This window comes from Antennarius striatus, chromosome 17 (genome assembly GCF_040054535.1).
Source record: "Antennarius striatus isolate MH-2024 chromosome 17, ASM4005453v1, whole genome shotgun sequence".
Taxonomy (NCBI): Eukaryota; Metazoa; Chordata; class Actinopteri; order Lophiiformes; family Antennariidae; genus Antennarius; species Antennarius striatus.
This window is the reverse complement of record NC_090792.1, coordinates 10904272-10916418: the sequence shown is the minus strand read 5'-3', so window position 1 is coordinate 10916418 and position 12147 is coordinate 10904272. Positions and strand designations below refer to the sequence as shown.

Genomic DNA, 12147 nt, shown 5'->3' with positions numbered 1-12147 from the left:
TCTAAACATTGTGCCCTGTGGGGAACTATCACCACAGGAATGGGCATGCAACCAGAGCTGACAATGAATGGATAGGGTATGACCTCTCCCGCTCAGACTTCACTAATCACACACAACCTGTCTTTGCTGATCATCCCTGCCGACACACTGAGAGGCAAAGGCCGGCCATAGGTGACGTGCCTACAGGACAGAGGTCTACGCTCCACATCCTCTCATTCCTCTGTGTGAATGGAGTCTGTCAGGAGTGGATAACGGTGCGCCCCCCCCCCCCCCCCCACTCCCCACAGGGCTTACCAGACAGGGACCTAGGTTGAGCGCTCAGGCCTGAGTCAGCGCTTTAGCTCTTTGTTTGCCAAGTCCACTCCATCGCCCCCCCTGCAGGCTATGTGAGTGGACCAGACAGATTTCCTGACTCAGGGATTTATTTTGAGGAATAGGAGAAAGGAAAGTAGGCTTAACAAACAAACCCTTGCTTTTCATTTCTACATCATTGGAGCTATTTGCTGTTGATGACGACAGGCTCAAAAGACTCAATGCTATATGTGACTGTACCGGTTAGGAGACATACACAAAGAATCATGAAGAGCTCCATGTAGAATCAAAATAAGAATTTCTCTTTCAATGTTGGTCGTGGAGGATTATGAGTCAGCAGGAAGTAATATATTGCTGCCAGTGGATGAGAGGATGTGTCCACCATGTATAGAGCCCCGAGGCAACGAGACCAAACAGGATCTCCCTCAATACCCCAGTTGTGATGGCACCTGACTCGACTTTGATGGATTCACACCTGGGCTTATCTACAGGCTACAGCCCCGCCGTGGCCTCCAGTGTCTGCCGCTGCACAGAGGTAGCCATTAGTCTCAACAGCCTGATTATTGCAGGAAAATGCCAGCTGGTGTCTTATCCAAAGGTAAACAAAGACAAATACCACAGAGCACCTCAACCATCCCAGCTACCACCCACTCAATAGCTCCTGACAAGATGATGCTATGGGCATGTGTTGCTCAGAGTTAACAGATTGATATGAATCGATTCTCATTTGTCAGGCTCTAGGGGTAGTTGGTGGTATTAACATTTCAGCTCCACTGTGGCTGCTTCCCCATAATGGAGCCAGCGTTTCAGAGGTATGCTTTCTATCAGGCTATACATTCTGCTCACACCATCCAGAAATTCATCTCGCTGTGGCTTGACAACAAAACTATTACCCTCTCACCTCCAGAGAGCAGACAGTTTAACTCCAAAAGCGCAAAACTACACATTCTACAAAGTGGAAAAGAGAGAGTGACACAGAAACAAAGATAAAATAAAAAAGAGAGAGGAAAGCCATAGACAACACAGCTGAACTTACACAATCAAGATCCAGCACACATCCGAGCGAGCCCAGTATTTTCTTTGAACAGCATAACTTACTTGAGTCCCATGGTGTTGGATCCAATATTCTTCTCCACTGATCTCCTCTTTCTGATGCCGTCAGGATGAAGCATCTTCCAAAGAGAGCCTTCTGAATGACAACATTTCCAAGCACTTTCATCTGACGCAGAAACCGTACTGCTCTGTGTCTTTATCCCCCTGCTATGTGGGATCACAGATCCACTGAGCTCAGCAGACCCTCTGCTTCACATAATCTGTTCTGCCTATTAGTCAGTGACAGAGAACCCTGCTGTCAATCACAGCACAGCCTGCCACACACAGCGCTGTCCAGCGTTGTCTGCTTCTGGCCTGTGTAGACCAATGATAGAAGAAATTAAAACTAGAACCAATGCAGTCACAGACTGTAACATCCCACGACACCCCTGGATTCAAAATTTTACTCTGACCCACTTGCATAGGTCAAAGAGAGCACTAGCTTTGATCTATGGTCTTGCTCACACTGGCCTTTTCGCTTGTCGTTCTATCATATCTAGTTCCTGAGTTGACTACTACTTTTCTCAAGGTCAATGTCAGTACTGTATCTTATTTTCATCCCCTTTGCTGCCCAAGTAATGTGCTTTTTGTTTCATCTTTCTTTCTGCAATGGTTGAAAAGATATTTGGTGGACATACGAACGGACGAAAGAACACACGGACATTGACAGTTACAAACATGTATTTCTTCTGTAACACATGCTAGCACAGGTAACTGATGTGGATAAATGTACCTGTGAATTTCACCAAAAATGTCTTCTTTTTTGTTTTTTCGTCTGATGCCTGTTTGTGTGTGTGTGTGTGTGTGTGTGTGTGTGTGTGTGTGTGTGTGTGTGTGTGTGTGTGTGTGTGTGTGTGTGTGTGTGTGTGTGTGTGTGTGTGTGTGTGTGTGTGTGTGTGTGTGTGTGTGCATTCTGGAGCTGCTAATAGATCAATCGCCGGCATGGTTCCAGTCCAAGCTTTGCCTGTCCTGGCTGGAGGTAAGTCGGCATGTGTCCATCTTTGTTAATAAATGCTTGTAAAGGTTGTTGTTTCTGTTACGGCTTGTCTTGTCGTGGCCTCCTGTTTGTCTTAACTGAGTTCTGTTGAGACTTCACTTTGTTAAATTAAGTTCTTGCTTGGTTTTGTTTTTGGCACTAACATGCAACGTTAGCGGGGCGGCACGGTGGCGCAGTGGTTAGTGTTGTTCCCTCACAACACGGCGGGTCTGGGTTCGAGTCCCGCTCTGTGCGGAGTCCACATGCTCTCCCCGTGTCTGCGTGGGTTCTCTTCGGGTTCCCCGGCTTCCTCCCACCTCCAAAAGCATGCGCTTCAGGTTGATTGGCCGGTCCCAAATTGGCCGTAGGAGTGAGTGTGTATGTGCTTGTCTGTACTGTATGTCTTTGTATGTGGCTCTGCGGTGCACTGGCGTCGTGCCCAGAGTGTCCGCCGCCTAACGCCCTAAGCCAGCTGGGATAGGCTCCAGCTCCCTGTTACACGCTAAGGCGGATACAGCGGCGGTACATGAAAATGAATGAATTAATGCAACGTTAGCCTGCTAAATTAGCCTGCTAAGGTTAGCCCGCCATGACTGTTGTTGTCGCTGTTAATGGCACCCACTCTACTCTTTTTAACAGGAGAGATGAGCCCCGGTCTCATTTTTGTTGTTTGAGACCAAAGCCCGACTCCTTCACATTAACATTTAACATTTCAGAGACCCAGGTTACACTAGCATCTCACCCCTCTTCAAAGACAGGACTGAGTCTGTACTTCACTTAACCTTCATAACATTATCACTACATACGGGCTGGACAATGGAGTGCTACAACTATCTGAGATATGTTGTTCAAAACAACAACAATCACTTGTGATATGCCGTGTTTCCACTCAGAGCATGCATGACTGATTTTTGAATGCTTGTTCATCAATCTAACTAAATTACAGCCCAGCGAAGAGGGATATTTCAACTTCCTACCAAGTATGTTCTTCAGAAGAAAAATCCGTAACATTTTATTCCCATGAGCTAATCACTTGTTTCTATGGTTACTCAGAGCAGCCCGAAGGATGAAGGGCAACCTGAGTGTTGCGAACACAAAGGTAAGGGTGTGTGAAGGAGAACAGAGGCTAAATAGTCCAGCTGCCACAATTACAGGAGGATTCCTTCTGCAGGATCACAGTCATTACTGTGCACACACTCACCTGGGTGGCAGCTGCAGGGCGGCGATGGACAACCATAAAACCACTTCCTCCTGACACTCCTCGAGGGCCACATTCCAGCGAACAGCTGTCCGTCCTGCCCCTGCAGCGGCCCACCTGCCAGCTTGTGTGCCACCTCTGGAGGCCGAATTGTCCGTTATTCATCTGCTGACTCGTTGAGTCTCCAAGGTCTTCTATAATCTTCTGTTCATTACCCACTAGTGTCGTTAGAGTAAGTAAATCATCCCTCTCCTCAATATTATTAGTGTGAGGCAACAAAACAAGAGTCTCTCATGAAACATAAACAAGGGACCAGTATTAGACTGTGGAATTGTCTCAAGCAGCTTAGCAGAGATGAGCAGACAAAGACTTTAAACTGAGCAGTCGAGTCCTGTAAGCAGTGTGCACTGAGAAGTCCCACAGGCCCAGCAGGTAATAAACACACTGTCACAATCAGCATGTGTTAATGGAACTGAGAGATGGGTAGAAGGTTCTGCAAGGTGGCGGCTAGCGATATCGTCAGGCCCCTGCTGTGAGCGCCGCTTGGTTTCATTACACGACACTGAGTCAATACACTAATCATATGCTCCGTCACAAGGCAATCACAGCCTCACGTGCTAGTCAGCTAAACACATGGATCTAAATCCATTACGCTTGCTCTCACTAATGCTATGACTCATGTATGTATACACATAATGATAGGCACACACACGCGCAAACACATACACACACACACACCATCCAGCATTTGGCCCATGATCTGGCTGTCTCTCTAATCGGTCATCACTGACCAGAAAAGTCTTCTTAGCTTCATTTGTTTCCAACAGAAGCAGGAAATGATAAATAAGAATAAAAAATTATTGATGGAATTTTGAAAATGCTTGGAAGGATTTATTGTGTGTTGAACATGGTAATGTTAAAAGAGGTATTAAAGAGGTGTTAAAAGGTTAAAGAAAAGAGTGTGAAACCACTTTCTTTATCTATACAGCATAATGGGTGTGAGGATCAAATCATGCTACAATTACAAAGCATTTCTTAAAAATGCATTAACTGTAATGCATTAACTTTAAGGTGTTCAAATGATACAAGCCAGTGATTGGAACCTATGAACTTGTCAGAATGTAGTAGTAGCATTTTTAGAAGACAAATAAACTAATGTTTGAACACACATGGTCAGAACCATGTGTCTGTACTGTTAGTTTTAACCATCATTTAAATTAAAATGATTTTTAAGTCATCTTCAATGAAACAAATTAAATGTTTTATTTTTCAACCTGATGAATAGATGACTTTAGGTATAAAAAAATGAATAAATCATTTTTCTCTCTCAGCAATGGACTTCCTACAGCAGCTAGACTCTTTCTAATTGTGTTCTAATTAAAATTTCATCTGTGAATGAAACTGTGTTATTGAATGTCAGACAAGTGTCTTAGGAGCAGCTCCACTCCAGTGGAGAAGAGCTGTTTGGTGATTCTGCTCCTACATTCTGGCTTTCGTGATTTACATGTGTCCTACTAATTCTATCTTTAGAGAATAACAAAGAATACTAATCAGCTTTCAATCAAGTCTAAACATGAAGGACGCTCATTTCATTGCCTTCTTTTTTAATTCAGGGCCACTGTGAAGAAAAGAAAATGTGTTGATTGATTTGTTTTTAACTTCTGGCAAGTTACATTTCATCTTGCAGTGATATACAAAGAAACAAACATAACAACAACATGAGGACGGTGATGACAATGATGACATTGATGATGAAGATGTGCCGTTGTAGTCACTAGCTGCAGAAGATCGGGGTAATGGAATGTGCTTCAAATCAAGCATGGTGCATCTCTGCCGTCTTTTCTGTATCTGTGGAATGTGATGCTGTCTAAAGCTGGCACAACATCATTGTGTTTCTCTGGGCCAAGTAAAACATCACATTCTTGGCAGCAAAATCTCATTGGGATGAAATGAAAGGTGGAACCCTTTAGCACACTTCCACCGACAAGCCCTCTGCCCTACCAGAACCCGCTATAAGGGAAATAACAAGTCCTACTCCCTCTTTGTTTCTCGTACTTAGCACACACGCACAAACTAAACTGTGCTCTCTATGCTATGTGCTTTCTTTTTGAGTTTGTGTCCAAACAAAACATGAGTTCTAATAAATCAGTGTCAGGAATTAACCCTGTCTAGTAGAGGGCCACACCTTGCTGTTGTTCGGGTCTACTGCTCTTATGATGGGAAGCGACACACGCACAGGAAGTTGTATATTTAGTGTAGAATCTGGAATGTCCCCTCAGCAAAAGGAGAAGCTTCAGGGTTCCACTGATATTGTCTGGCAGTGTAAAAGCAAGACAAACTTCATTTGGGGTGTTTGGAGAAAACCTCAGCTTCACAGATCCCCCATGGGCTTCCTGTCACAAGTCTCCTCAACTCCGGTGGTGTAGAGCTTCAATGGTCCTATGCATCATTCTTAGCAAGCTTCCCCCTCGCAAACATTCATAATGGCATAGTGCTCCTTAGAGAGGAGAGGTAGGGGATGTATGCAGTGTCCAACCTGCCAGAGAATCTATCAATGACAATATAGCACATTGCACAAGCCATCCACCCCCATGGACGGGGTGAAGTATTCTCCAGGGCAAGAACAGTATCAGAGCTAAGCAGCGCTAAAAAAAAGGTTTCTTCCACCTTACAGTAGGTACGCAGAGAGGTAATAGTTTCAGTGAAATGGAAAATAATATTCCTGCAAAGCTGCAATATCTGAGTAGCTGCTTGATGTTAAAGATGCAAAACAAAGCAAAAAATACACAGAAAATACCTCAGGTACAATAACTGGCTTTAACCTAAGCTCTTGCGTGAGACACTCCTTCTTAATATCAACTATGCAATTCTATTATCCATTCATGGCCACTGGTGCCTGTAAATAGGGGTCCATGTTGTCCCATGATAGTGCGTATCCCAAGGCATTACGATAATTCATCCATGGCAAGAACAACATCTCCACAGTACAGGCGCCCCACATGGAAGTTAACACCATGAACAACAGCCCTCAACAGACATTGGAAGGCGAGTCTGTGCGTATCTCCTCTTCAGCTCTCTTAATGCATGACGCAGTGTATGCAGACAAGCTCATGCAAACATTTAACACTTCATTTAACAGCACAACAGGTAAATCTAATCTCTGCCTTCTGGCATACTCAACCTTGGTGTGATCTGACGTGACAGGGAGGTGTTTACCTGATGAAAAATGAGGCCGCTGTCGATGATGAGGGAGAGGGGGAGGTGGGTGTAGCATTGATGGACACTGGGAGTCCCGGTTGGCTGGAGCTCCTCAGTCGGCAGGGCATCAGCATACCGCTGCTGCTGCTGCTGGTGGTGGTGGTGCTGGTGCTGGTGCTGGTGGTCATGGTGGTGCCGTGGGCCTCCAGTGCTCTGACAGTCCTGTCTGCTCCCACTATCAAACCCGGTGCCTGTTGACAGACAGATAGAGAGATAAGACCACAAACATCACTTACAACTTTTTACTGCTTCTGCTCACCTTCCTTCCAGCCCATTACTTCCAGTATGATACAGATGGACTGGCAGATGCCGCAGCCAGCGACGATTAGTGGGAGTCAGCAGAGAGCTCCCTGATGAACAGCAAGCGTCCTGCACTAGTCATTGATTCTGGTAACACTCTTTGAGGTTGCTCTGGCTGCAACCGCCTGTTATTCAGCAGTAACCTACATTTAATTATCATTAGCAATTTACTTCACTCTGCTTCCAGTTATAACTTACCACCATGATAAAAGTGTTGCACTCACTAGCTACTCATACTGTATATATGTTTTTATTGACTTTTTTATTTCAGCCTTCATGCCTTATTTCAACAGCAACTCACTAATAACCTCTAGCAGTTTAGTAACATGAGCAATTATGACTAGCCGAGGTAAAACACTTAAAAAAGGAGAAAATATGTTTAACGTGTTTGTCTATGTATATACGTATCTGTACAAACTGTTCATTGACACATGACACCGTATTTCAGGACATAATCCAGATTAAAGCCGCACAGATCTTCAAATAGTTACATAATGATTGTTATCATTTGTGTGGCGGTGGCTGTAAAGGGTGAGCTACAGATGCATAGAAGAGAAAACAGAAACCAGTCATACGGTAAGTCTTGTAACGCTCTGCTTAAAGTTGAAGATAAGCCTGTGAGGGAGCCTGCATAGATTCGTTCAAGGCTCACAGTTCAGCTAAATGAGCGCAGAAAACTAATTAGACAAGCCAAAAGACAATCCTAAGTCTCTGCTGAAGCCACCGTATTGACAAAGGGTTAATCCTCAGTGGAGCCACTAGTTTAACCGGCAAGACGATAATCAATAGCTGCTGACGTGATCTGGTTGTGTGGCTTTTCAGCAGCAGATATAAAATAAATAAAGGTCAATGTTGTCCTAAAATCATTTATAACACTGGCATATGAGAACTGTGCAATCAGTGACAACCTTGAATCAAGCCAAACACAGAACTGCAGTCTCACTGCCATTTGACAGGATATGTATTATACACATAGTTCAGGCCCTCTGCATATTTACCACCTGTGTGTTTGGCCTGGATTCATGTTTGGCAACTAAAATAACATCCTTTACAATCTTTTTTGCAAAGTGATTGGTCATTAATTATCTGCCATTTGTCAACACAGGCTGACAGCTGCACTATTTATAAGGCAAACCTGACATGTGAATGCTATACATCAGATCATGAGGACATATTTACATTCTGACATTCTCGTGAGAGGCTTAGCTATTGCTCTTTACATGCAGCACAGTGTGTTTCTATATTAAAGCATGGCTGCATTATCTTCTCCCAAAAAAAGCTTCAATGCCCATTTGTCAAACTGGAAATCTGCGGGGCTTGAATTCCTACCTTCCACGTTCTTTCTTTTGAGCTTGTTATCAGAGTAACAAATCACATGCTTGTTTCAGCGGTCTAGTTTTGCTCTCTTGAGACTTCATCGTGGAGGTTAAGCCAGATATCAAGCTGTGTTGTGTGAAGTTGTAGCTTGAAAAGTACATCATGAGAAAGCCAGCTCCAAACTGAAATGAGCCCAAAAAGAGATCCTGGCAAAGATGCCAGAGCGGAAAGTACCACGCTATGCTGGTGCTGGTGACAAGTTAGGAACTCTGCACATACCAGGAGAGTAGACTCGCTCCACTTTGGCATGAAAGGCTAAAGCACTTCACATGCATCTGTACAGGAAGCAGATCTGGTGTGGGTTTTAAAATCAAGTGGCAGCTAATTCCAGTGGCATAGAAGGACAGCTGGGCATAGGTGGGGTAGGGGTGTGAGCTCAAAATGGATAAACCACCGACTCCAACATAAATACACACACATAGTGAAGCTTATCATAATGCTCACCAAATATCTTTCCCCTTGGTACTAAGACTGGGCGCTTTAGCTCCATAGCCAACCTCTCCTCTGTAGCCTTGCCCCAGGACTGGCCTTGATTCTTGCTGAATAGTAAAAACCATCCCCTGGTCAGGTAATTAGGCTATGACACTAAGAACATGTGTGCTTAGACATTAGCACTGACTCAGAAATGAAGTGGCCTTCCAACCTTTAAAGCCTAGTCCTTTCTGACCACTGCCTTGGTTTACCACCAGAAAGAAAAGGCAGAACTAGGAGGAGGGCAGAGTGACAAAACCTAGGATCTGAACATAATGGACGGAGTGAATAACAGGGTTGAAAAAGAAAAGGATTTTGTAAAGTGCTTCCTGTGAAGTCCTGAGTAAGCCGGGGAGGCCGGCACCCTATCAGCAGTCTGTCTTCTCAACTGCTGAGAATGTCAAGTCTCTCCTGTGACCTGTGATCCCACTGGTCAACAGACGATTACTGTTGAAGTGAAATAGGGCTTGTGTTAAGCTAGCCGTCATGCTTGACTGGCCTCTGTGACAGAAACCAAGAGGGTAAGAATCAACATCTAATTGGAGCACTGTGAGAAGAGACTATGAGCAGATACAAAAGCGCAACTACCAAATTTATTTTATCTCAAATTTGGTAAAATAATGAATTTCCTCATCATTTCTTGTATCTTTGTCTTCTCTTATCGTCATCACACTCTCTGGCACATTTCTTTACATGCCCAGCTGCACCGAAAAAAGTAGCTAAGATCATCCACTGTACAGTATTTCATATGATGGCAATGGAGTGGGCCATGGCAGCAGACAACCAGTGAGCCAATACCGGAAACACTCATGGGTCAAGAGCAATCTATCCTTGTAGACAGCACACATTTGGTTGTGTGTTTCTCAGAATCATTCAGCTTCTCGTTTTCAATAGAACCACATTATAGCTAGAACACAGCATTACAGCAAATGAACTCATTTATTTATGACAGAAACCAATCTGGATTGAACAACTTCTGAACAATTTCTATCAAGATTCTGATCTGGAAAAAAAAGCCAGAAAAGTGTTTTGGGCAACATTTGCAAGATTCACAGGAACTGTGTTGAAATGGACCAGTGTCAGGCAATTACGAAGTGGAGCCAGATCATTTCAATTCCAACAACCACAAACATCATTCCAGATGTTAACCAGAGCCTTTTCCCAAATGGGAGACTCAAGGTGCCCTATAATGGGCTGTGTGTGGGAGCGCCCCAGGCCCCATGGTTAAAACATTTTGAAGGATTTCAGTCTCTCACACACAGTCTCTCACAGTCTCACACTCACAGTCTCACACACGCAGTCTCACACACACACACGCAGTCTCACACATAGTCTCACACAATCTATCTGTGCTTCTTTGTCTGAACAACACTGTATGTTGTCCCCACAAAAAAAAAGAGGGAATAATAAAATGAAGAATCTACCTTTGGGCACAGCGTAACTCCCAATCCGCTAGAATGTGTGTGGGTTTTTGTTTTTTGAAGAATCTGGTTTTAATGAAACATGCTTGAGAAAATACAGCCCATATCTGCTGTGTTTGTAACTTAATGTCTTTGAGGGGCATTTCTCTCCAGGGAGGACCCCATGCCTTGGTTATGTGGCATTGAGAACTCATCTCGGCTCCAAGGGCCACTAATTGCTTTTAGACACATAGATGGAGAACACAAGTCAGCCCCTCCATTCTGTGCCAAGCCATTTGACTTGCCCTGTATTACATGCATGCAGTTAAAAGCTTTTGTTGGCTTCCCATAAACCATCTCGACAGGCTCTTGACATTAAAGGAGATGTGAATATAGTCGATCATAAAGTAACAAGTAACGCTGCCAATACCCATAAGAGTTCAAATACTGCAGAGAAATTCAGTGTTTGTAGATGGTAATGTAAAAGTGCAGGGACTGTAAAGTCTGTAAAGTGGGGTTCTTTCATAAAGCAATGAAAATTTGTTCTGGTAGGTTTAGCCACATTTTCTTCCTCTTCATTTTTTGGGGTCTGAAAGTGCAAACTTTTCAAATCAGATTGAAGAATATATTCTTTTGAAACACAACGATGTCACTGACCTCATGTATGTTGGTAAAAAGGAATTAATCTCATGGAAATTACAGTTTTAGAACATCAGATAATCAATTATGTGGACAGGAAAACATAAGTAAAGGCAAGGTATCCAGTTTTGTTTGCGCTGGAGACTGATGATCCAAGTAACCTTCCTCTTACATCCACGTACAACATTAGACTGCCAACTATTGCCTAGGCGTGCACACTACAGAGTTTACAACTGTTCAGAGGGCACACTGTTGAATAAAACGCAAAGGGGAAAAAAAATCTTTTTCGCAAAACCATTGTGATTCAAATGAGAATGAATATCAGAGTGGCTTTCAAACTTTGTATGAAACCAAAAGTCCTAGTCAATATTCAAAAACACATCAGAGTCCTTCGCCTCCACCTAGATTATTGTCACTAAAATCCAAAGAACTGGAAAATAGTTCAAGACGCACCTTCTCATCCACTTAAAGGCATTTATCATCAGTATTTTATTTGCAAGCAAAATCCAATTTTCCTTTATTAAACGGTGGTTCAGGATTTAATTTTCGTCAAGATGTTTCTTTTTTTAACTCTTCACAGAAACATGACATCCATTTCATCCATTTCTCAGCAACATATTGGTCGCAGTGCCGTGTCTCTACCCCTCTGTTTCCTCACTGTGGCTCAATACATAATACATATTTTAATCTTCTGAATCCAGATTATGCTCATACAATGAACAGTAAGAATTTTTCATACCTGGGTATTTATATTTTATATAATTATTAGAATAAAAAAAGGTTGAGTCACAAAATGCTGGGGAAAGGAAAAAGGTGATCCACAGTCATAAAGACCTTCTATTATACAAAACTTCAGCGAATCCAATGACAACTTTTGAAGATATTCGGTCGGCAAAAACATATGAGTACAGTAGTCACATAACCTCCATAACTCTAGTTGGTAAAGGCAAAAAGAAAGTATTAATATCAACAGCAGCAGAAAAATTGGTAATAAATGCTTGAAAATGCTGTCAACAGTTTTTGCAAAAATTACATGGGAATAAAAATTGAACAATTCTGCATTTAAAGTCGAAAATTAAAGGGCAGAACATGATTAATCTCGTGACACTAAGAAATAAATCATT

The 12147-nt window shown here is 43.1% G+C and overlaps 1 protein-coding gene across 6 annotated transcripts in view; it reads right to left on the bottom strand.

The window, feature by feature from the left end:
• The window catches only part of kif26ab (kinesin family member 26Ab), a 68154-nt gene that overhangs the window by 25681 nt on the left and 30326 nt on the right, over window positions 1-12147 (bottom strand). For 5 of the 6 annotated variants that reach the window (XM_068338359.1, XM_068338363.1, XM_068338361.1 and 2 more), the window contains exon 4: window positions 6795-7027. In XM_068338359.1, coding sequence (XP_068194460.1) covers window positions 6795-7027 — 233 coding nt within the window. Of the gene's footprint in view, window positions 1-1410; window positions 1459-6794; window positions 7028-12147 lie in introns of those variants that run through there. The other variant, XM_068338366.1, reaches the window with a different exon arrangement.